Genomic DNA, 25,586 nt, shown 5'->3' with positions numbered 1-25,586 from the left:
TGTTGCGTCGGGCCCAGCGCGTTGAAGGAACCACTGTGCATGCGCGCGTTGGCACCGGTGCCACTGCTCATGCGCAGATCCTGCGGCGCCCAGTTGACTCCGGGATCAGCAGCTGGAGCGGTCTGAACCGCTCCAGTGCCGTGCTGGCCCCTTGTAGGGGCCAGAATTGCTGATCCTGAGGCCGTGTTGATGCCATCGAGAAACGCGACGGATCACAGAAACAAAGTGCTTTTCTGGAAACTGAATAAAATTAAAAATTAATTTCCAACATGTATTAAAGTCCCTCTAAGAGTTACAAATCCACAAGAGGCTTCATTACCTTCAACTGGTTGCACTTCATCCACTATCAGCTTCAGATACTTCCCTCGGCGACTCACACGAACCGTGTGCCACTCATTATCATTGAGATTTTGTCCAGCATAAAGCATTTCTGGACCCTTGCCTGCATAAGAATATGGCAATGACAATCAGGTTTGAGAATTCAATTCAAACTTATTACATTTCATTGTACTTGAGCCCCAGAGAATGAATAAAATCACTTGTGAAAGTAAAACATTTAAAAAACTTTAACAAAATGATGTTTTGTATCAATATTCTACTATGGTCAAGAAAAAAAAGCACATCATAAATTCATGCAAAATGTATCAATACATAATTAAAATACCAGTATAATTGTCTGTCATGAATTGGCACAAATGTCTCCTTCATACAGGAAGCCAGTTATTTTATGCTCAACCTAATTTTGTCCTGCAACCGTTTAATTAAAAATCGGACTATTTCATTCCATAAGGTCATGAAGCATATCCTGACCAACAGTGCAGAAGAACCTTCTTAAATTTCATTGACATTCTACTAATCTGATTTGTTTCTCCATTCAGTTACAAACATGTGAGGATATGGAGTTTTAAGCTTCACACGTTAAGATTCAGACATTTTTTTCATTCTCAGAATGTGAGCATATCAGTCAAGGCCAACCTTTATTGCCCACTCTCAGTTACCCTGAAAAAGTGGTGGACATCGTTCTGGGATAATGGGTGATAGTGAGTGGCTAGCTAGATCACTTCAGAAGGTAGTTGAGAGTCAACCACTTTGGTCAGGGGGACTGGAGTCAAATTTAGGCCAGAATGTGAAAGGTTGGCACATTTCTTCCTCTAAATGACATTGATGAACACATTAGATTGCCTTAAATAAAAGTTACAAATGATTGTCATTTTTACTAAGAACAGTTTTTTGTTCTCATATTTTTAAAACTAAATTCTACTCATCAAACTTCGACGTGGAGTCCACCTTATCAATTTTAGAGTGCAGTCTTGTGCCCAAGTCTTCCCCAATCAGCAGGAATGATAACTGCTGAACCAGGCAGGTAACAAGAGAGAAGAATAAATGATGTATTGCAGAAAAGCTCAGAAATTCTTTCCCAATTCCTTAAGAAAATAAAGATATGAAAATTTCTGATTCAACATTTCAGCCTTTGAAAAGAGTATTTGGCAACATCATAGCTGCTACAAAGGATATGGTAACAGGAAATAACATTCAACCAAAGAATTAGTGTCATTTTGGGCGAGTTTGGGAGGGGTGTTTCTCGTCAGCTTTTTGGGTGAGATCCACACTGCTATTCAACCACACTCGGGGCACGATTTAACGGAAATGAAATAGAGTCCCAGGTCGGGCACGTTTAGTCGGGTGTTTCCAGGCGCTGGCAGAACCGAGAACAACCCCACTATTAACACCCTGGCCGGAGTCCAACCACCCAGGGGCCCCGCCTGGGAGACCCCCAAGTGCCAGTCCACATTTGTGGGAACCAGTGCTTATCGGTGTCCGCTCAGGGTCTTTAAGGTGAGGCTGTTTGATCCCGGGTACTGGGTAGATTCGGTGTAGACATATTCAAGTGAGACTAACTACTCACTTGAAGATACAAATCTGGGTCCCGGCCTCAACGGGTGGCATCCAGATCGTGACGATCTAACAAGATCTCACGAGGTGCAAGGAAGCAGGTAAATCTCACGAGAGACCTTGTGTGAAATTTACTGCCGTCATTGCGCTGGAGGCCGATAGATCGCATCCAAAGTTATTTTTTGGGGACTTGGGGAGTTTCTCCCCCGTCAAGCACAACCTTAAGAAATGTTTTCATCACTGGGGAGCTGAACGTGCCAGCCAGACCAGCACTATCCAGACTAGCTCCTCAGAGAGAGGGTGTCCAGATCTCTAAGTGAGTTTGAGAGGCCCCCATGCCCCCCACCCATGGGAATTGTCACTCCCCTTACACATCGGCATTAACCAACATCCATCCAAGTGAGGACACCCCGCTATGGGGTCGCGGAGGGTCCTCCTTTACAGGCTCAGCGTGGGCGAGATCCAGATCGCGAGTTTCGGATGAATCTTGCGAGACGTCACGGGTCGCGCGAATCTGACAAGAAGCCTCTCACAAGAACCAACAGCCTCGTCACGTCACCAAGTTGGGTGCGACAAGGCCAGTCAATTGTCCCCCAAGTGTTTGGAACAGCACAATAATTAAACTCCATATTGGGTGTGTGGCAAAGTGAAAGTGTTGCAATACAAGGTCTGGTCGTTTTGTTTTCTTCACAGGCGTAATCTCAGAGTTCAGCTTCAAGATGAAGAAAAAGTGCTCTCACAGGCCTTTTCAAAATGCTCTTCTACATACAATACAGCTCTTATCATTCTGCAACACCTGGTTTATATGAATAGTTTTATGGCTCAATGTTTTTGTGCAAGCTGCAGGAAATTTTAACATCCAAAATGATATTACTGGGGCTACAGTTAAATATCGAAATTGGGAAACTGGTAGGAAACTATGAAGCTGCTTGAATATTGAAGTGGAAAGTTAAGTGAGGTGCTGAATGGATGGAGATATGGCATTACTGAGTTTGACCCAAACGTTTGATAGTTGGGTCTCCATTATGCCTGATTATTGGACAGAATTAATCAGAAAATCTATTTTAATGTGGCATGGTAGCACAGTGGTTAGCACTGTTGCCTCACAGCACCAAGGACCCTGGTTCAATTCCAGCCTCGGGTGACTATATGTGTGGAGTTTTCACTTTCTCCCAGTGTCTTTGTGGGTTCCTCTAGGTGCTCCGGTTTCCTTCCCACAGCCCAAAGATATGGTTAGGTGGATTGGCCATGCTAAATTTCCCCTTCGTGCCCAAAGGTTAGGAGGGGATTACAGAGTAGGGTGGGGGCCTGACCTTAAGTAGGGCGCTCTTTCAGAGGGTTGAATGGCCTCCTTCTGCACTGTAGGGATTCTATTCTATAATGTATTTTGGGTGTGATCAGTCCTGTAAATGTGCAACGAATCCAGTGGGCGCGATTGTCCCAATCGGAGACCAACTGCTTCTGCCAGTGGGAAAACACTTGATTCCCACTGGCACTAGGAGTGAACCGCTGTGCCATTCAGTGGTACCTTTTTAAAAATTCACCAAGGATCGGGTTTTCAGTGACATTGAATGGCACATTGGGTTTCTCAATTCACCGGAAAGGGACAGGATGTCATCTCTCTGAAAGATCCCGCTCCTCAGAGATTGGAGCACCGTTTTTAAAGGGTGCTCAGATCTCAGAATGCAGCTGCAGCTCCCCAGGCTTGCTGGCAAGGCCCCTGCCCCAACCCTAATTGCTGCAAAGTGCCCCTTACCTCGCAGTACCCCCTTTCGGACCCCTCCCCATTCCACTCGCTCCAGGCCTCGGGCCCTTGGCAGTGCCAACCTGGCACCTTGCATTCTGAGGGGTGGAAAGGGGGTGGTTAACCTCCCTACAATTGCTTGCAGGGTGCTTAGGGGGTCTTTATGAGAGATGGAGGTCAGGAGCACTTGGGCTGGGTTGAAGGGGCTCAGGTTAGGTGTCCTTTGGTTGGTCTTCCTATCTGAACCCTTCAAACAGCCAGGCACTATCTCAAAAATAAAGCTCTCTGAAAATAAAGCACATGTGTACCCTTTAATCTGTCTGTCAGTATTCGAAATTCAAAGATCCGTGAGGTGAAGGTAAACATATTCCCTTTAATGTGGTGGAAGCCTTTAAAATGTTTTTTTCCAGTCAATTCCGTTACCTAGAAGCCGAAAAGCTTTGAACTGCATTGTTTACATACAATTTCATGGATCAATGCCTTCTAAAAGCTATTTTATTAATAGGCCCAAGCAGTTTCATAGGGAGAATTAAGGTTATTTATTTATATAGCTCCACATGGGGTCCATTAACTTGGAGGAGCAACTGTTTTTCTAACTGCAGTTTTTAAAAGCAGGCTCTCTCTTTGTTCTCAGCACCTGGATGCTCTTAAGAACAAAGTGATAGCCTCTTAAAAAGTACTGCAGGGGGGTGCTCACACCCTTGCCACTCCTCCAACTGCAGGCCATCAGGTCCCCATTTCTCAGGACTTGCACCAATTCACACCAGTATTACTCCCCGCTGTGGGGTGCTGGAGCATCCCAGGAGGAAGGACAATCTGACGTCCTGCCAATAAATTAGATTCTAAGAGCTGAAATGAGCTATTTACATGTTTCCGCCATGTCTGGGCGGCTGCCTTGGTGGGGATGGCTGGGATATTAGCAACGGGTTTCAGACCGGCTTGAAACCCCTGGTTCACCGGACCATCGGGATTCCCGTTGCTGGAGGGTGTTCCCGGAGAATCCCAGCCAAAATCTTCAATTCACTGAATAAGCTAAGTCATATTGATATAGGATTAAATGCAAGATGCAGTATAAAAATGATATTATTTATGCAACTCAAAGATCTAATAAGTAAGTCTAAAAAATATATAATATATTAACTTAAACCTGTGAAGCCAGAAAACAGTTCCAGTTTGCAACAGATGAAAATCTTGAATTTCTTTGGCCCAGATGTCCGTGCCTCTGTTAATGATGGAATGGTGGTGAGGTGGCATTAAAATGGTGGGTGGGATCCAATTCTGGAATGCCTGCTGGTGTGGGATAACGATGCAGATATTGAACACACACACAGCCCTCCTAACTTTACTGGCTCTATTGCGGGGAGTGAACTTTTCATAGCCCCATGATTTTAATGGTGCCTGGCTGTCTTTTGCTGAAGTCAGAGGAGCCGTGAAGAATGGGGGATCCCTAGTCTAGAGTCAGGAAACATTTGACAGGTGTTTATATGGTTTATGAATGTTTTTTTGCTAAGTATTCAGGTCTGCGTTTAAGGCATTAAGAATGTTATTGAGTATGTTTTCAATGTAGTGATTGATCACAGGGCTCTGTTTTTAAAAGCTAATAACCTATTAAATTGACCGCTGTTGTGTAAAGGTCCAGATGCAAGAGGGTCATTTCTCGAGTGGATAAAGTCCTCTTTCTGCATTCTGCAGAATGGGGAATCAGAAAGGAACATATGAAGATGGCCGTATGGTTTCATTTCCATGTTGATTTAATGTCCTGACACTGAGCCTTTGAAGCATTCTTCCAGTATCTGCAAGGCATAGAACCAGTGAGCTATGTCAAAACATTGGCAAGTATTTTAAATGCTCATGAAATAAATAAAAGGAAACAATCAGACATTCAGCATTCCCGTTGAAAAAAAATTCCATCTTAGATTCTCATAAATCTTTCAAACACCAGCAGTGAAAGTCCCATTGAAGAAACCTGTAATCAATTTGATACCTCTTCACATTGTTAAAAAGGACTCTTTATTCATCCAAGGGCAGCACGGTAGCATGGTGGTTAGCACAATCGCTTCACAGCTCCAGGGTCCCAGGTTCGATTCCCGGCTTGGGTCACTGTCTGTGCGGAGTCTGCACATCCTCCCCGTGTGTGCGTGGGTTTCCTCCGGGTGCTCCGGTTTCCTCCCACAGTCCAAAGATGTGCAGGTTAGGTGGATTGGCCATGCTAAATTGCCCTTAGTGTCCAAAATTGCCTTCAGTGTTGGGTGGGGTTACTGGGTTATGGGGATAGGCTGGAGGTGTGGGCTTGGGTAGGGTGCTCTTTCCAAGAGCCAGTGCAGGCTCGATGGGCCGAATGGCCTCCTTCTGCTTTGTAAATTCTATGAAATTCGATCTGGCAACTGTATCAGCAGAAGTAGGCTGAATGGATGGCAAGGCATCTATTTTGCCACATGGCCTCATTATGAATGCTTGTCTGAGCTCCAAGAATGTCTCATGGACACAGCTCGGTGTGGGTTTGTTTACACTGCTGATAGTGTTACGAGGTTGCAATATCTTTATCTTTCTTTGACATATTTCTTCAATGCCTGTGTGTTTATTTGTGCAAGATTAAGAGATGTGAAGGGATAAAAGGTTTCTTCAATAGGACTTTCGCTGGTTGTGTTTCATTGACAGTTTTATGAGGTTATCAGAGGGAGAATTTATTTCTTTAAAAAAAAAAATTTAGAGTATGCAATTCATTTTTTCCAATTAAGGGGCAATTTAGCGTGGCCAATCCACCTAGCCTGCACATCTTTGGGTTGTGGAGGTGAAACCCATGCAAACACGGGGAGAATGTGCAAACTCCACATGGACAGTGACCCAGAGCCGGGATCGAACCTGGGACCTCGGCGCCGTGAAGCAGCAGGGCTAACCCACTGCGCCACTGTGCTGCCAAGAATTTATTTCAAAGGGAGTGTTGAATGCCTGATTTCTTTATCATTTTTTGATCATTTCAATGACTTGCCAATGTTATGAACGGGCTCATTGGTTCTTTACCTAGTGGATACTGGAAGAGTGGGTATGGAGGATGTACGTGGGGTTGGAAGGAGCATTGGATGTTTGGAGGAGGCATGGCGGGTGATTGGGGGAATTAAGAGCTCAGGGGCCTAAAAATCATGATATGAAGTGGGCTAATGTCTCAGTGACTGAAGGTAAGGCTTATAACCATGCTGCCTTGGTATTTGCCTGCCTCTTTTTCCACCACTACCATACTTTTGGGGTTGGGGTGGGGTTGACATCCTGTCTCCAGCTGTGTCCAGCTCCACTAGACAACAGTATTGTTGGTGGGCACTGCCAGCTTGGTGGTGGAATCACGAGGTTGGGAAAATTGTAAACTTCCCTGCCTCGAAGCAGAAAATCTGGTCCTTAGTGTGTCTTTGCAAAGATATCAGATACCACTGTGCTGCCTTGGTAATTGTATAACCCACAACATTAGAGTGGCATGGTGGCACAGTGGTTTAGCACTGCTGCCTCACAGTGCCAGGGTCCCGGATTTAATTCCAGCCTCGGGTGACTGTCTGTGTGAAGTTTGCACATTCTCACCGTATCTGCATGGTTTCCTCCCACAGTCCAAAAATGTGCAGATTAGATGGATTGGCCATGGTAAATTGCCCTTAGTGACCAAAACGTTTAGGAGGGGTTACTGGGTTACGGGGATAGGGTGGAAGTGAGGCCTTTAGTGGGTCGGTGCAGACTCGATGGGGCGAATGGCCTCCTTCTGTACTGTATGTTCTAAATCCAGGAGTAAGTTTGTAATGTATAAGCGCATTTCAAATGTTTGGATAAATTATTTTGTGCTATTTCAAGTTACTGTATGAAAAAGGACGATTATAATAGAATTGTCAAGAATAATCTCAATATATACTATGTTTATGGATAAAAATCCACAGTTAGGATTGTATTAAATTGTGGATCCGGCTCAAAGGGCTGAATGGCCTAATCTGACTCCTATTTTACATGTTCCAACAAAAACTTTTGAATCTTTACACCATTAAGGGGTTTAGGATATCAAGTGAAAATAAAGAAAACAGCTGTAAGAAATGGTGTCTTCAAGAATATTGTTGAATTTGCAGGCGTTGTATTGTAAACCCATAACAGGTCAAACCAGGATCTTTGGAATTAAAATAAAATTTGAAGGGAGTGACCAAAAATCAGAACAGCAGACCCTTTCTTTTCAGAGTTAAATAGGGACCAGCAAAGTTCCAAAACAGGCAGAGAGACAGTTGGGAACCGTTCACTGATCCCAGAGGACAAACGGACAGTTCACACTGAAGTGTATGGATCTCAATAGTTTGTGATGGCAGCAATCTGCTCTCTAGACAAAGTGTGTGGGGACTCTTTCACAGTTTTCCTTCATCTTCACTGATTCATCTTCCATCTGAAGGTGGCAGCTCCCTCATGAGCACTCCGAGCACTCATTAATATATTTTATTTCTAGGGGCTGGTGGTTTACCCTATTTCAATCACTTATTTGAAATGCTCAAACCAATGAATAGAGGACCGGTACTGAAGGTGTCAGTCACTGCCATCACTCAGGGTCGTATCATGGCACACTGGTTAGCACTGCTGCATCACCGCAGCAGGGACCCGTGTTGGACTTCCACCTTGGGTGACTGCATGGAATTTGCATTTTCTCCACCTGGCTGTGTTGGTTTCCTCCAGGTGCTCCGGTTTCCTCCCACAGTCCAAAGTTGTGCAGGTTAGGTGGATTGGACATGCTAAATTGCCCCATAGGGTGAGATAACAGGGTGGGGGATAGGGCCTCGGTAGGGTGGTCTCTCAAAGAGATGGTCAGACTTGATGGGCCGAATGGTATCTTTTTGTACTGTAGGGATTCTATGAATCCAAGCTTGAGGTCACCTATTAGTTTACCTCAGGCGGCGGTGGGTCATTTGTTAGCCCTTACCAGACACTGATACAGACAAAAGGGTATGCAAGGGGCTAGAGGACCCTCTGCTATCCATGTGTGGAATGTGTACATCCTTGTTTTGCCTCAGACCTGGGCTGCTCAGAATGTTTTTTTCCCTCGTGAAGACAGACAGGAACACAAAGCATACAACCTTCTGCTCAGAGTTTATAATGCAATGCCTGTTAATTCTATAATATTCTTAAAGACACCGTTCTTCTACAACTCCTATCAAATGATCTATCAATGGATTCTTGGAAGATTCACATTTACACAGTGACTTATTGATCCTTAAAATGCATGTCAAATTCTTCATAAAGATGTGTTAATGTACTGAAGTGGTGGTAAAACAGATTTATACCAGAAAAGAATGGCAAATGAGGCAATGGTAGTTTTAGTATTATGCACTACAATCAGTCCTGATGAAAAATTAATGCTGAGGATCATGTATGACTAAAAAGAAAATATCTGAGATAATTTATGTTTAAAAGAATTCTGAATTTGCACATTGGCAGCATGTAGCTCAGTCTGATATGCTTTGTGATCCTTCCAGGTTACAGGTTAATTGTTGGAGTCAAGTACGACTGACCAACGAAAAATGGATGAATTGTCTAAAGATTAAACTGGAGCACTTGCATCTCTTCATCAATAGCTACAGAACACCAAATTATTGCCAACTTATACAAATTTGCGGCACTCCATTAGGATCTCAATTATTCTAAACTGCATTCACTCCAAGATAATGAGGCCATCACATCTTCACAGACCCTCTGATTAAGTAACCTTGTCTAACTTGACATTCTTACGGTTTATTTCCAGGAAAGGATTTCCAGACAGGTGCACATATTCCTGGAAATCAGTCACATGTCATTACTCAAAATGGCTCAAAGGTAATTGTATTGATCGGTGAACTTCTTTTTTATGTGCCATTCCATTTTTAAAAAAAACATTATTTCTGGTATTTTCTATACGTTTGTGCCCATTCATGACATACCACAATATTTCAGAAACCTTAAAGCAACCAGAACACTATAAAAGCTTGAATAAGACAATAATTATTTTATACATTGATGTAACATTAATACACAATAAGGCACAGAAAGAAAGTAATTTTATTTACTACTATACTGGTATAGTATATATATATCCATGTTTGTCAAATAGCTTTTCACTTCACAAGTATAAATTTCTGAGCATGCCAGTGTTCTTTACGTTATGTATTGGATGTAAATATAGAAAGCAGGACTGGACTGTGACTTTATAGTAGGGATTCAAGCAACAGGTTGCAGAAATTTCAGGCTATATAGTAGAAATTAAAATTATGTAATTATGGAAGGTATTACCATTGGAAACATATTGAATAAAAAAACGTATTAATCATTTTACCATAATTGACTACGTTTAATAATGATCATTCAATATTTAGAAGAAGGTTTTTGAATATCAGTGATACCATCACTTCTGAGAAAGCACGTCTAATATTGAGATCGGCTAGATTTACCATTGTGAGAAATTTTTTTACTTGTATTCTGATCTTTTGACAGGAACATTTATTTGCCGCTACTTCACTCGACAATTATATCTTGTTTGTGCCTCAGTGCTTGGTAGAGAGGATTAATGGAGCATCTCGCAGTATGATAGTATTTTTGGGAGAAATAAAATTACAAATATGAAGGCTTCGTTGGATGAATTAATCAAAAGTCGATATGTCTTTTCCTAAGTATTGATGTACCTTCTAGAATACAAATGATGCACCAAGTTCAGCCGATAAAGCATCTGTAAACACTGAACAAAATAGATTTGTTGATGAATTCAAAAAAGCATGGCCTTATATAGGTTTGTGCAGTTTTCTCTTGGATCATTTTCATATGACTAAAGATATAAAAATGATCAAGCGCACCAGCATTTATTGGTGTATGTAGGTAAACCTGGGGCTGGATTCTCCATTGGGAGACTAAGTGCTGATGTCTGCGGAGCACGGGTCGACTTTCACAACCGAAAAATTGGCGTGAAACCCCCACCGGTTCGGGTAGCACCGGCGCGGACTAAAACTCCCATGGACCGCGCCAAATGCGGCTGGAGAATGGCCGACTCCCGGGCCGCATGGCTGACAACCTGCACCAGTCGTGCCGTACAAGATGGCGCCAGGCCATGCGTGAACCCAACCTGTTAACCGCGACCACACAGCCCACCCCCCACCAGTCCTCCCAGCCCTAGCGGAAGCCCTCACCGGCCAGCGGCACGGATCCTGGCCAAGTGTGGCGGTGCTGGACACAGTCCGCAGCCGGCATGCCGGGTTCCCGCTTGCTCGGGACCACACGTGGCCCGTGCCGTCGGGAACTCGACCTGTCGGGGATGGAGCATATGGGTGGGCCTGCCGTTGATGCACCAATGCTGCTGAAAAGGTGCACAGCTTGCGCCACAATGATGCCAGCTTGGAGCGGATGGAGCATGGCGAACTGGCGTCAAACTGTTGCCGGCCCAGATTCCGCCATCAGAACCCATACTCCGCCCGATTGCCGATCACGATTTCGGCGTGGGCTATGGAGAATCCCGCCCCTGATCTTTCCACAAGGAAGGCATGGTGGTGCCATGGTTAGCACTGCTGCCTCATAGTGCCAGGAGCCCGGGTTCAATTCCGGCCTTAGTTTGCACATTCTTCCCAAGCCTGCATGCGTTTCCTCCGGGTGCTCTGGTTTCCTTCCACAGTTTAAAGATGTGCAGGTTAGGTGGATTGGCTAATTTGCCCCTTGGTGTCCAAAACGATTGGTGGGGTTATGGGGATAGGGCAGTACCATGGGTCTAGGTAGGGTACTGTTTCAGGGGGTCAGTGCTGGCTCAATGGGCTGAATGGCCTCCTTTTGCACTGCAGGGATTCTATGAACTTTTATTCTATTTATATTGCAGATACTGTTTGAGAGTGGCACTTGCTCTTTCACAGTGGTGCAAATTAATTTTATGATTAAATGATACTGCAACTGTGGATGCTTACTGTTAATCACCAGAATGTAACAAAAGAACAAAATGTCCTGTTGGCTTTGCACTAACATAAAGAATGCAGAAGTGGACGAGTAAGGGCACCAGTAACTAGCACAAAGGAGTATGGCGTTACCTAATAAAAGTGTCTCATACCCGCATCTAATTTCCAAACTCACACTGATTTAGCTGTGTTTGTATCACTGTAATGTTAAACCTTTAACTCAGTGATGTACAATATGCAAAATACAAGTTTCTGTGACACACACTTTCACCAGAATAGATTTTGCCAGGAATTTTGTGACTTCAGAAAATGGATGCAGCCTCATCTTTTATATTATTCCCTCCTTTTTTTGGTGTCACAGCTGATTTACTGGTCAAAAACGTGAATAAATACTCACACTTGTGTCCAAAAGATATGGCAGGGGAGAGTGGAGGGATTACATAAGTACATAAGAACTAGGAGCAGGAGGAAGCCATTTGGCCCCTCGAGCCTCCTCCGCCATTCAATAAGATCATTGCTGATGTTTTTGTGGACTCAGCTCCACTACCCATCCACTCACCATAATCCTTAATTCCTTTAATGTTCAAAAATCTATCTACCTTTGCCTTAAAAACATTTGACGAGGTAGCCTCAACTGCATCACTGGGCAGGCAATTCCATAGATTCACAACCATTTGGGTGACGAAGTTCCTCTTCAACTCAGTCCTAAATCTGCTCCCCTTTATTTTGAGGCAGTGCCCCCTCGTTCTAGTTTCACCCGCCAGTGGAAATAACTTCCCTGCTTCTATCCTTTCTATTCCCTTCAAAATTGTATGTTTCTATAAGATCCCCCCTCATTCTTCTAAATTCCAATGAGTATAGGTCCAGTCTTCTTAGTCTCTCTTCATAAGCTAATCCTCTCAACTCCAGAATCAACCTCATGAATCTCCTCTGCACATCCTCCAGTGCCAGTACATACTTTCTCAAGTAAGGAGACCAAAACTGTACACAGTACTCCAGGTGTGGCCACACCAGCACCCTATACAGCTGCAACATAGCCTCCCTGCTTTTAAACTCCATCCCACCAGCAATGAAGGAGAGCATTGCATTTGCTTTCTTAATTACTTGCTGTGCCTTCAAACCAAACTTTTGCTATTCATGCACAAGGACACCCAGGTCCCTCTGCACAGCAGCATGCTGCAATTTTTTACCATTCAAATATAATATCAGCTGTTTGAAATGTGCTTGTATTATTGGTTACAGAAAGGGTGGAAGAGAAACCAGCTGTAGAGCATCCATTAATTTCCTTTTGTTTTCTTTGGCGGAGGGTGGAATGATCTCCTCTCCACTTCCTCTGGGAACGTAGCTGTGAATACAGAATTTGCTGTCTGAAAAATATCTGATCGATTTCGACTACAAAATATAGACAATCAACATAGTTTCCTGGGTTGTGAAGAAGAGTCATCAACCTGAAATGTTAACTCTGTCTCTCTCTCTCTCTCTCCACTGATGTGGCCTGACCTGCTGAGCATTTCCACCATTTTCGAACATAGAACAGTACAGCACAGTACAGGCCCTTCAGCCTATGATGTTATGCCGACCATTTATCCTAATCTAAGATCAACCTAACCTACACCCCTTCAATTTACTGCTGTCCATGTGCCTGTCTAAGAGTCGCTTAAATGTCCCTAATGACTCTGACTCCACCACCTCTGCTGGCAGTGCATTCCACACACTCACCACTCTCTGTGTGAAGAACCTACCTCTGACATCTCCTCTACACCTTCCTCCAATCGCCTTAAAATTATGTCCCCTTGTGACAGCCATTTCCACCCTGGGGAAAAGTCTCTGGCTATCCACTCCATTCATGCACCTTGTACACCTTTATCAAGTCACCTCTCTGCCTTCTTCGCTCCAGTGAGAAAATCCCTAGCTCCCTTAACATTTCTTCATAAGACATGCCCTCCAGTCCAGGCAGCATCCTGGTAAATCTGCTCTGTATCCGCTCCAAAGCATCCACATCCTTCCTATAATGAGGCAACCAGAACTGGACACAATATTCCAAGTGTGGTCTAACTAGGGTTTTATAAAGCTGCAGCAAAACCTCGTGGCCCTTAAACTCAATCCCCCTGTTAGTGAAAGTCAACACACCATACGCTTTCTTAACAACCCTATCAACCTGGGTGGCAACTATGAGGGATCTATGTATGTGGACCCCAAGATCCCTCTGTTCCTGCACACTTCCAAGAATCCTGCCTTTAGCCCTGTATTCAGCATTCAAATTCGACCTTCCAAAATGAATCAGTTCACATTTATCCAGGTTGAATTCCATCTGCCATTTCTCAGCCAGCTCTGCATCCTGTCAATGTCCTGTTGTAACCTGCAACAACCCCCAATACTATCTACAACTCCCCCAACCTCCGTGTCATCGGCAAACTTACTAACTCACCCTTCCACTTCCTCATCCAAGTCATTTATAAAAACCACAAAGAGCAGAGGTCCCAGAACAGATCCTTGCAGGACACCACTGGTCACCGACCTCCAGGCGGAATACTTTCCATCCCCTACCAGTCGCTGCCTTCTTTTGGCCAGCCAATTCTGTTTCCAGACAGCCAAATTTCCCTGTATCCCATGCCCACTAACTTTCTGAATGAGCCTACCATGGGGAACCTTATCAAATGCCTTACTGAAATCCATATGCACCACATCCACTGCCCGATCTTCATCAATGTGTCTCGTCACATCATTTCAATGAGGCTTGTGAGGCATGACCTGCTACGCAAAAAGCCATGCTCACTATCTTTAATCAAACTATGTTTTACTAAATAATCATAAATCCTATTTCTCAGAATCCTTTCCAATATTTTGTTCACCACAAACATAAGGCTGACTGGTCTGTAATTCCCAGGGATTTCCCTATTCCCTTTCTTGAACAGGGGAACAACATTCGCCTCCATCCAATCAAGCGGTACTACTCCAATGGAGAGTGAGGACGCAAAGATCATCGCCAACGGCGCAGCAATCTCCTCCCTCGCTTCTCGTAGTAACCTTGGGTATATCCCGTCAGGCCCAGGGGACTTATCTATCCTGATGCTTTTCAAAATTTCCAGCACATCCTCCTTCTTAATATCAACCTGTTTGAATCTATTAACTTGACTCAAACTGTTCTCATGAGCAACAAGGTCCCTCTCTCTAGTGAATACTGAAGCAAAATATTCATTTAGGACCTCCCCCATCTCCTCAGACTCTTGGCACAAGTTCTCTCCACTATCCCTGATCGTCCCTACTCTCACTCTGATCATCCTCTTATTTCTCACATAACTGTAGAACGCCTAGGGGTTTTCCCTAATCCTTCCCGTCAGGGTTTTTTCATGCCCCCTTCTAGCTCTCCTCAGTCCATTTTTGAGTTCCTTCCTGGCTACCTTGTAAGCCTCTAGAGCCGAGTCAGAACCTTGCTTCCTCAACCTTACGTAAGCTTCCTTCTTCCTCTTGACTAGACGCTCCACTTCTCTTGTCATCCAAGGTTTCTTCATCTTACCATTCCTTCCTCGTCTCAGTGAGACAAAACTATCCAGCACCAGCAGCAAGTGCTCCTTAAACAACCCCCACATTACTGTTGTGCATTTCCCCAAGAACAATTGTTTCCACTTAATGCTCCTCAGCTCCTGTCTAATAGCAGTATAATTTCCCCTCCCCCAATTAAATACCTTCCCATACTGTCTGTTCCTATCCTTATCCATGACTCAGGGGTTGTGGTCACTGTCACCTAAAATGCTCTCCCATCGAGACATCTGACACCTGGCCTGGTTCATTGCCGAGCGCCAAGTCCAATATGGCCTCCCCCTCTAGTCGACCTATCTACATATTGAGTCAGGAATCTTCCTGTACACACCTGACAAAATCTGCTCCATCCAAACCATTTGCACTAAGGAGGTTCCAGTCAATATAAGGAAAGTTGAAGTCACCCACGACAACAACTCTGTTACTTCTGCACTTTTCCAAGATCTGCTGCCCAATCTGTTCCTCTATCTCTCTGCTGCTAATGGGGGGTCTGTAGAAAACTCCCAATAAAGTGACTGCTCCTTTCTTGTTTCTGACTTTCACCCATACGGACTCAGTCGACAAACCGTCCTCAACTACCTCCTTTTCTGCAGCTGTGGTGCACTCCCCAATTAACAGTGTCACACCGCCTCCTCTTTTACCTCCCTCCCTATTCTTCTGAAAACATCTAAACCCCGGAACATCTAACAACCATTCCTGCCCCTGTGAAATCCATGTCTCTGTAATGGCCACAACATTGTAGCTCCAAGTACTGATCAGTGCTCTAAGTTCATCTCCCATATTCCTGACACTCCTTGCATTGAAACAGACACACTTTATCCCATTCCACTGAGTGCAACTTTGCCCTATCAACGTCTATCCTTCCTCACAGACTTGCTGCATACTATTTCTGCCTCTTCAACAGCTACCCTATCCTCTGATCCATAGCTCTGGTTCCCACCCTCCTGCCAAACTGGTTTAATCCCTCCCGCAGAGCTCTAGTTGTATTTTCTGTATTTATTTTCACTTTCCAGCATCTGCAGTATTTTGCCTTTGTTGTAGCTGTACTGGGATATTGTGTAATGGTGGACATATTTTCTCTCTTTTTCTCTGGCAAATGCTAATACAACAATCCAAATACCAAGAAGTCATTATAATGTATAGAGCATAATATGTAAATTAAGCCCTGTGCAAGATGTATTTCATGAGCAGAACAAAGGGATACTTTTTTACCTTTTTACGCCAGTCATGTGCATCAGAGGTTCAGGCACATGCTGTATGTCATTTTTGTGTTGAAAATAGGCAATGCAAATTTATATCAGTGTTGAACAAATATTACACCTAAGAACACTGGATAATATTCCAATTCCACATTAGTTAAACTCTTCAAACAGATTTGGCCAATGGTGTTTAGATGCAAGAAAAGTTCAGTTGGTGTCGGTTTCTTTCTCTCATGGTGCTTTTACTGTCAATACTGTAGTATACAGCTGAATGGTGATTTCTCCAGCTGTAAATAAAAACTATTGAAAGCTGTTGCTAAGGTCCATGGGAGGAAAATTAGTCAGTGGGCAATAGTATAAACCAGCCACGCAATTTTCCCCTTCAGATTGAAGGTAATCTTATCCTTACAATCAATTGCATAATCTGCTACCTGGGTCGCTGCAGTCATGTCCGCTGTGGCACAGCTCCTGACAAAAGAATTTAAGAAGATGAAATACCCCTGTAGCAAATAGCTGAAAATAACAAAAGCTCTAATGTTGAAGTCTGTAACCAAGTCCAAATAGATGAGAGTAACATCCTTTGTTGCATTTTCAGCTGCAATAAATCTTTGGCAGCTCAAGCTTTTTCTAACATCTTTCTTATATTGACAGTCAGATAATAATTTCATGAGCAGAACAAAGGGATACTTTTTTACCTTTTTACGCCAGTCGTGTACATCAGAGGTTCAGGCACATGCTGTATGTGATTTTCTGATCATTTAAACAGATCACATGGAACATATACATACATTTCTGATTTGTGCTGCCAGGAAGCAAAGTTTGCTAAAGATTGCTAAAGCAAAAAAATAACCCAAGTGTTTTATAAATTGAAAACTGCAGATTTAGTCTATGCCATATATGGATTAGCAGTGCTCATGTCTGATAATTAACCTTGAACTGCAATAATGCCCATACATTCTCCCGTTGCCTGAGAAAGATACAATAGGGGATTTTTGTTTAATAGCTAGATCTCCGTGTTCCTTTATCTGCAGAAACATGAGCAAAATATGAACAATAATCAATCAAACACAACATACAGGTGTAAATGTTCCAGCCCTGCCCACCACAGGAATTGTCACAGGTGGGACGAATGATTTGACAGACCATTGAAAGGTCTATTGACCTCGGGGGTGGGGGATATTTCCGGTCTCGGAGCGGGCGGGACCGAAAAATTCCTTTGATAAACTAGGTTGCTGGTTTAGAACAGAAGCAATATATCAGCTAACTTTTCTTACTCAGTTCTCAAAACTAGCTGCAACTTCGTACCTCAAGGCACAAAGAGTGATAAACCTTGTCAGCATTTTCAGCTGAGTGACTCCCCAGGCAAGAACGCATAATTGGAAATTTTAGATCATGCTGTATCCAATATTTTTACTACTATTCTAAACAGTTAAATGTGCTGTACAGAGTGCACCAATTTTCTGATAGATGCTCCCCACAGACAGCATAAAAAAATTAATCTAAAAAACACGAGTTGTGGAATTCAGCTCCTTAGTATTTGTTCTTTGCTGCTGAGGGTGCTGTTTTCCAAAATGGTTCTAAGGCTTGGACAGACGCTTTTGGTGTGAACTGCATCATATGTCATTTTGATGAAGGCATTAGCAAGCACATGGGCAGCAGGTGCCCAAATTATGCAATGTAGGCAGATAATGTAATCAATCAGCAGCAAACACTTTGTTTTTTTAGCCTTGCACAGTTGAACTCCAATCCCTTTGGCACAGTAGTTCAAGCGGTTAGCACTGTTGCTTCACAGCGCCAGGTCCCAGGTTCGATTCCCGGCTTGGATCACTATCTGTGCAGAGTCTGCACATTCTCCCCGTTTCCTCCAGGTGCTCCAGTTTCCTCCCACATGTCCTGAAAGACGTGCTTGTTCGGTGAATTGGACATTCTGAATTCTCCCTCTGTGTACCCGAACAGGCGCCGGAGTATCGCAACTAGGGGATTTTCAAATAATGTCATTGCAGTGTTAATGTAAGCCTACTTGTGATAATAATAAAGATTATTATCAATGCTATTGAAAGGCATCATCAGCTATTTTCAAGTTAGTTGCCAATTAATTTCTACTGGCTGTTGTTACAAAGTGTTTTACAGCTTTTCGAGTTAATTTTACAGTTGCAAAAATTGACAGGACATGACATAGCACATGCTGGAGGACTATACCCTGAATTTGGCAGTACTGCACAAACCACTTGCTTAGATACACTGGTTCAGATTATGCATTCACCTTTGACTACAGTATGGCAGTGAGAATGAGCAGAGGCAACATACAGCAGGGCAAGCTGCTGGAAGAACGAGGAAAAGGAGGGGGAAAAAGGGTCCACAATCGGTCATTGCCAACCAAGATGTTCAGGGATTAATTCTTTGGCTAGAATATCAGTAAATATTTCAAATGTCTCTCGTCCACTCAGGAAATGTCCTGCTGCCATATTGATGAACTCGGGGGCAGGGCAATATTGGTCAGCGCTGAAGTTCCATTTTATGAGGTGCACAACACCATTTCAGATTAAGACCAGTCATTTTTCATATTTTACTTGTTTATCCTTCTGGGAACGTGCAGGGTGTCACTTGATTCCACACAGCATTCTGTGGCTTGCACATGCCAACTTTAAGGTATATCGTAACCTTCAAGGATGCCACTTCTTTAACATTCAGCTGGTATGCAACCATATGCAGTACACCATGCAGGTCAATGCATGGGACCTGATAGCAGTCATGATGCCTACATCTGCTACTGTCCTCTATGTTATCTGTAGTTGACCCATCACAACAAACCAGCAAGTGGCTACTGGGTGATAATGACTATCCTTTGATGATGTAGCTCATGATCCTGGTGGGTAACTCATGCACATGTGAGAAGCATACATGCAACAAAAGCCATGCTCCCACACAAAATGTGATAGTGCAGGCCATTGAGATGCTTCTGTTGCCTCGACTGCTCTGGAAGAGTCCCACAGAACTCAGCAGAATGTCAAGGTTCTTTGTCTGCAACCTCATCACCATTGAGTCATAGATGTTGACAGCATGGAAACAGGCCCTTTGGCTCAACTTGTCCATGCCACCCAGTTTCTGTCACTAAGCTAGTCCCATTTGCCCGCATTTGGCCCATATCCCTCTATTCCCACCCTGCCCATGTAACCATCTAATTGTTTTAAAGGAAAAAATTGTACCCGCCTCTTACCACTGCCTCTGGCAGCTCATTCCAGATGCTCACCACCTTGTGTGAAACTATTTCCCCTCTGGTCTCTTTTGTATCTCTCCCCTCTCACCTTAAACCTATGCCCTCTAGTTCTAGACTCCTCTACCTTTGGGAAAAGATGTTGACTATCGACCTTACCTAAGCTCCTCATTATTTTATAGACCTCTATTATAAGATCACCCCTAAGCCTCCTAGGCTCCAGTGAAAAAGTCCCAGCCTATCCAGCCACTCCTTATGACTCAGACCATCAAGTCCTGGTAGCATCCTCGTAAATCTCCTCTGCACTCTTTCTAGTTTAACAATATCCTTCCTATAATAGGGTGACCAGAACTAAACACACTATTCCATGTGTGGTCTTACCAATGTCTTGTACAGCTTCAACAAGGCATCCCAACTCCTGTATTCAATATTCTGACCAATAAAACCAAGCATGCTGAATGTCTTCTTCACCACCCTGTCCACCTGCGACTCCACCTTCAAGAAGCTATGAACCTGTCCCCCTAGAACTTTTTGTCATGTAACTCTCCCCAACTCCTACCATTAACTTAGTAGGTCCTGCCCTGATTTGATCGACCAAAATGCATTGTAGCCATCTGGGATGGCCACGTCCCGATTACAAAATGGACACTTTGCAAAGAATGCAGGGAAAACTGGACAATACCGAAAAAGCAAGCAGGTGCAAGGTCTGTCTGTTGATTAAAGCTGTAGCTCTCAGACAAGACCGATACTGCAGAACCATCTACATACTAATGAGCCCTCCCTGGGAACAAAAAGGCAACATTTAGGGAAACAATGATAAGACAGACACCCGGGCGCCAGAGGAGACTAAAACAAAGCAGACCAATGGCCACCTGGGACACGCCCAGCAATCAGGGAACCCACCCCTCTATTGGAGGAAAATCGATAAGAACGATTGGGAATGGCCCAATTAATTGCGGCCAAGTTCAAGGCCCGCCCAAAAGCACGCAAAGGCCTTTTGGGTATAAAAAGGATTCCCCAAGAGAGAATCGCTGTCTTGGCCTTGGCTCTCAACGAGGAGAGACCTGCCAAAGCTACGCCAGACCAAGTAAGTTCTAAGTCAACGCACGCTACGAGATAGACGCTCCTAGTTGCTATCCTGTAAACAGCTCAACCGAGCAGCCTCAGGATCGAGCAACGGCCATTGTTCCTCTGACTGAGTGGGCACCCAAAGCTAAGTATAGGCTTTTAGTAATAGTGATAGGTTAGGTTGTAGAGTTTTATGCATGAGTATATTTGACTGTGTGTAAATAAATGAGCATTGCTTTTGAACTTACTAACTGGTGTATCGAGTCTTTGATCAGTATTCGGTTTTGAACCTTGTGGCGGTATCGAAAGATACCTGGCAACTCTTGAGCAAACGTAATTAAACAGAGCCAAATTAAGAGACAACTGCAAGTTAGCAACATTTACTGCCGACATCTGACGGGACTCGACTTAGAAGTGGCCTACCACTCCGAGGGAACCCAAATTTGAATTGAGAATCCAATTGGAAACAGAAAAACCACAAATGCAAGAACAGTACTGATCAAGCCTCCGAGATTCGGAGGTGTGTTAATGCATGCGTACTAACAGGGATATAAGGTAAACCCGAGAGATTTTGTTGCGTAAAACTGTCGGGGGTTTTGTAGGTCAGAAATTAGCGAAAGCCGTACCCGTGTTTACATGACCACTTTATCACCCCCTGTTCCAAATTCAGTGGAGAACCTAGATAGAGAAAATAGCAATGAAGGCAATGGAACGCCTTATGAACCCTCAGGAATTCGAGGTCGCAGTGACCAGTAGAGTAGGGCAGTGTCCCGTTTGGGAAGATAAGATCAGGAAATATCTCAAAGGGAAAGGATGTCCCCTTTGGAGTGAATTCTGCGTCAATGACGAAACAGGTCCCGGGAGTATAGGACACACTTGGTGGGAGAACCTGTCAGAGATCCATAAGAAGAGCTTAGGGAAAGCTCGCAAGCTGATGGCAATCGTGTCCTGTTTGACACAATTGCGAGGCACAGAGGAGGTCGTTAGGATGCTCCGTAGAGAGATAGAAGAGACAGAAGTAGTGAGGTAGACGTGAGCGAAGTAGAGAAGGAGAATAGAGATTTAAAAGAGCAGTTATCAGCAAGGGACAGAGAGGTGGATGATGCCAAGTGGGGACACCAGTCTTGTCTCACGCATTTGAGTAGTTTCCAAACGCAATACGATAAGGCCTACCAGGACACGCAACGTGCGGTCTTGGTAAGCCAAGAGACTGAGCAACAAGTTGAGAAATTGCTGAAACAGTGCAATGATTTGAAAGCAGCCCTACAAGCACTCCATACTTCCACGACGGAACAAAGGCAGAGCTCCGTAGAACACGCAAAGTGCCGGAAGCAAATCGCAGAATTGCAATCTCTGCTTTCCATTCAAAATGGGTTTCAAAGCACATTCAGACCCCAGTTAGATCAGGAAAACGGCCCCGACTGGCAGGAATTGAACGAGACTGCCCATAGATACGTACATGGGACATGTACGCAGGAAAGACCACAGAAAAGGAAAATGCCCCAACCCCCAACCGAACAGGCAGAACACACCCCCATGAACCCTGTAACCACACATCGCAGGGCCGCAGCAGAAGGAGAAGCAGATTTCCTTTACACAACCCCGTTAATCGTGACCCAATTACGGGACGCATGTGGAAAAATTACACCGTTCCTTCCCACATCAGACCCCCACCAGATTTCGCTAGAGTTAAACAGCAGGCTACCATGTACGGCCTGGATGAAAATGAGCAAGTTAAGCTCATAGTTTTAAGCCTCGACCCTTCAGTCGTGGCAGCCCCTCCCGACCCACAGAATGTAGGAGTAGGTACACTCCAAGAAATGTACACAGCAATCCGTGATGCGATCGGCTATAACAGAGGAGACCCCGTAGAAGGCCTGAACAAGTGTAGGCAAAAGAAAACAGAGCACCCCACAGCGTTTGCTGGACGCTTGTGGATACACTTCACAGCAGTTTTCGGAGAGTTAGACCGTGCCCATTTGTCCCCAGATAATATGGCCAAATGGACTCGAATCCTAGTCTCTCACGCAACAGACGCAGGACAGAAAGCTTGCGCAAATTATGACCCCTCTGACGAGGCCCACAATGAAAAATGGGTTTTGAAAAGGTTGTCCCGCACTTGGGAGCAATCACTCCAAGGCAAAACGCATTTATAAAACCCGATGAAGAGCAAGCAGACATGAATCCAGTTAAAGCGCACCAGAACCCCGCATGGGTAAATGAGGGCAGGAACAGCGCACCCCAGCCCAAAGCTCAAGAATGCTACAATTGTGGACAGCTAGGACACTTTGCACGAGAGTGCAACGTGCTACAAAAGCAGCAGAGATACCAACAGACAGTCACCCTAAACAGGAATAGGGCAAAGCCGATCCATAGCATTCGCGCCCGTTCAGAGAATGCAGACATGAACAGCACCGACTGATGGTGTTCGGGCTCCCCAATTTGGGTCTGCGACACCCTTTGGGACAAGTCCTGTAGACCGGTAGTAGCAGGCAAAGTTCGGGGACACCCCGTAGAATTTCTTTGGGACACAGCAGGGTCCCACACCACACTCAATTCCTCCACGATGTTCCAGAGAGACACGTGGCCCACAACAGACACCATCTCACTCAGCGGTTTTACAGGTCATTTACAACAGGGACACATCACAGCCCCTGTAGCGATACAAATAGGTAACATCACAACTAAGCACCCTGTAGTTTTGGTTGATCTGCCCCAGACAGCAGAACATATCCTCGGGATCGATTTTATGCGCTCCCACAACCTTTCTTTTGACCCAGTTAACAAGTGTGTATGGAAAATGGTAAAGGCAGCACGAGCCCCTGCCACGCTCACAGTAGGAGAGTACGTAAATAGGATTAGCTCAGTCGGAGACTTCTGGTTCGACCCTCGAGCCATTAGTGCAGACAAACAGGTTAGGGCAGTCCTGCAGGAAGACAAAGCGGCATTTGCACAGCACAAGCACGACTGTGGCAAATTGGCTGGCTTTGTGAACATTACAGGTCCCGACCCTAAACCCCAGAAGCAGTACGGATTTCCCCAGGAAGCAGAGGGAGAAATCTCCAAAGTAATAGAGAGTTTGTTGGATCAAGGCGTACTCAGATCAGTAGTCTCCACAAACAACGCACCAATTTGGCCCGTCAGGAAACCGGATGGATCATGGCGATTGACCATTGATTACCGGGAACTGAACAAAGTAACCACAGCAACAGCCCCCACCTTAGCCATGGGTCACGAGACCATGCTCAAACAGGGACTCCAGTCAAAACATTTTTCTGTTTCGGACATTAGTAACGGCTTTTGGTCCATTCCAATGGCTAAAGCGTGCCAGTACAAATTTGCCTTTACATTCCAGGGACAATATACGTGGACGTGCCTTCCACAACTCCCCCTCCATTTTCCACCGACAGCTGGCAAATGGACTAGCAAAATTTTCCCGCCCCGATTGTCTGGTCCAGTATGTAGATGACTTGTTACTACAGCCAGACACAAAGGGAGAGCACATTTCGCTTCTCGCCAAACTCCTAGGACTCCTAAAAGAAATTGGTTGTAAAGTCAACCCCAAGAAGGCCCAGATTTTGGAAGAGAAAGTAATTTACTTGGGAACAGTGATCACACATGATAAACGCAAGATCGAGCAAAAGACAATTGACTCGATCATCAAATTGCCTCTTCCCCACAATGTCTCAGCTCTCCGGTCATGTTTAGGACTGGTTGGCTACTGCCGAAACCATATTGACGGTTTCGCCACTAAAGCGGCGCCCCTTTCCGAACTTCTCAAGAAGCAGGCACTTTGGGAATGGCTTCCACAGCATACGGATGCTGTGGATGCTTTAAAAAGAGCACTCAGCACAGCCCCCGCACTACAGGTCCCAGATCTACTTTCCCCGTATGCTATCGAAGTAGCAAGCACTGACCGAACCCTTTCGGCCGTGCTCCTCCAGGAACGCCATGTCCAATTACGCCCCGTAGCATACGCTTCACGCATGTTAGACCCTGTAGAGCAAGGATTTTCTGCCTGTGAAAGGCACCTGCTCGCAGTTTTTTGGGCAGTAAAGTACTTCACCTACATTACAGGACTCAACCCCATCACCATTCTCACTGAACACACCCCAACACAGCTATTATTAGATGGTCGACTTAAGGATGGCACAGTCAGCCAGATCCGCGCAGCCCGTTGGACCCTTCTTTTACAGGGTCGGGACATTACAGTAAAAAGAACCAAGACCCACACCTTCCTTGCCGATAATTTGCAGTATGCAGGATCCCCTCATCAGTGTGAGATCATCACCACAAAACAGAACACAGGCCAATTTATATCCAAAACACCTCCCAGGAAAACAGGTAGTACACCCCAGAGACCCCAGCCTATAGACACGTGCGCACCCCTGAAGATTTATGTGGATGGCTCCTCCACACTGTTAAATAGAAAGAGAATCACCGGTTGCGGTATTTATGTAGAAGATGTGCAGGGACGCGCCCTAGATGAGATTTCATTAAAGTTGCCAGGACACGTAGGCTCGCAGGCAGCAGAGCTGGCAGCAATCGCTTACATTGTAGACCACCCCGACTCGTTCCTGACCCCAGCAGACATCTATTCGGACAGCTTGTATGTATGCAATAGTTTGACGGAATTCCTACCCCTGTGGGAAATGAGAGGATTTGTTTCCGCGGACGGTAAACCCCTACCTCCACCCCCATTACTCCGCCACATCTTAGAGTCAGGGAAGGATAGAAAATATGGAATAATTAAGGTTCGCAGTCATCACCGTTCTTCCCCCCCTGGTAACATTAAAGTAGACGCCCTAGCCGGCATGGCTATTTTTGGAACCTCCCCGAAAGCACCCAGTACACGCAGTTCAGGTCTCACAGACCAATATTCAGGATCCAGTGAAGGCACAGAAAGAGGTTGAGAAACTCAGGGAAGTTTTAAAGGGTACCTTCCCAGCCCCGTATGATAAATACAAGAATGCAATTACCACACATGACGGTGTGATTTTAAAGGATGGCATTTATAT

At 44.7% G+C, this 25,586-nt stretch overlaps 1 protein-coding gene across 32 annotated transcripts in view; it reads right to left on the bottom strand.

Moving 5' to 3' along the window:
- Positions 1-25,586, bottom strand: part of nrxn1a (neurexin 1a) — a 2,579,010-nt gene that overhangs the window by 1,075,135 nt on the left and 1,478,289 nt on the right. For all 32 annotated transcript variants that reach the window (XM_072507900.1, XM_072507883.1, XM_072507882.1 and 29 more), the window contains one exon: positions 320-442. In XM_072507900.1, the coding sequence (XP_072364001.1) occupies positions 320-442 (123 nt within the window). The remainder of the gene's footprint in view (positions 1-319; positions 443-25,586) is intronic.

This window comes from Scyliorhinus torazame, chromosome 1 (assembly GCF_047496885.1).
Source record: "Scyliorhinus torazame isolate Kashiwa2021f chromosome 1, sScyTor2.1, whole genome shotgun sequence".
NCBI lineage: Eukaryota > Metazoa > Chordata > Chondrichthyes > Carcharhiniformes > Scyliorhinidae > Scyliorhinus > Scyliorhinus torazame.
Note: the sequence above shows the minus strand (reverse complement) of the source record. Positions and strands in the feature narration are given on the sequence as shown.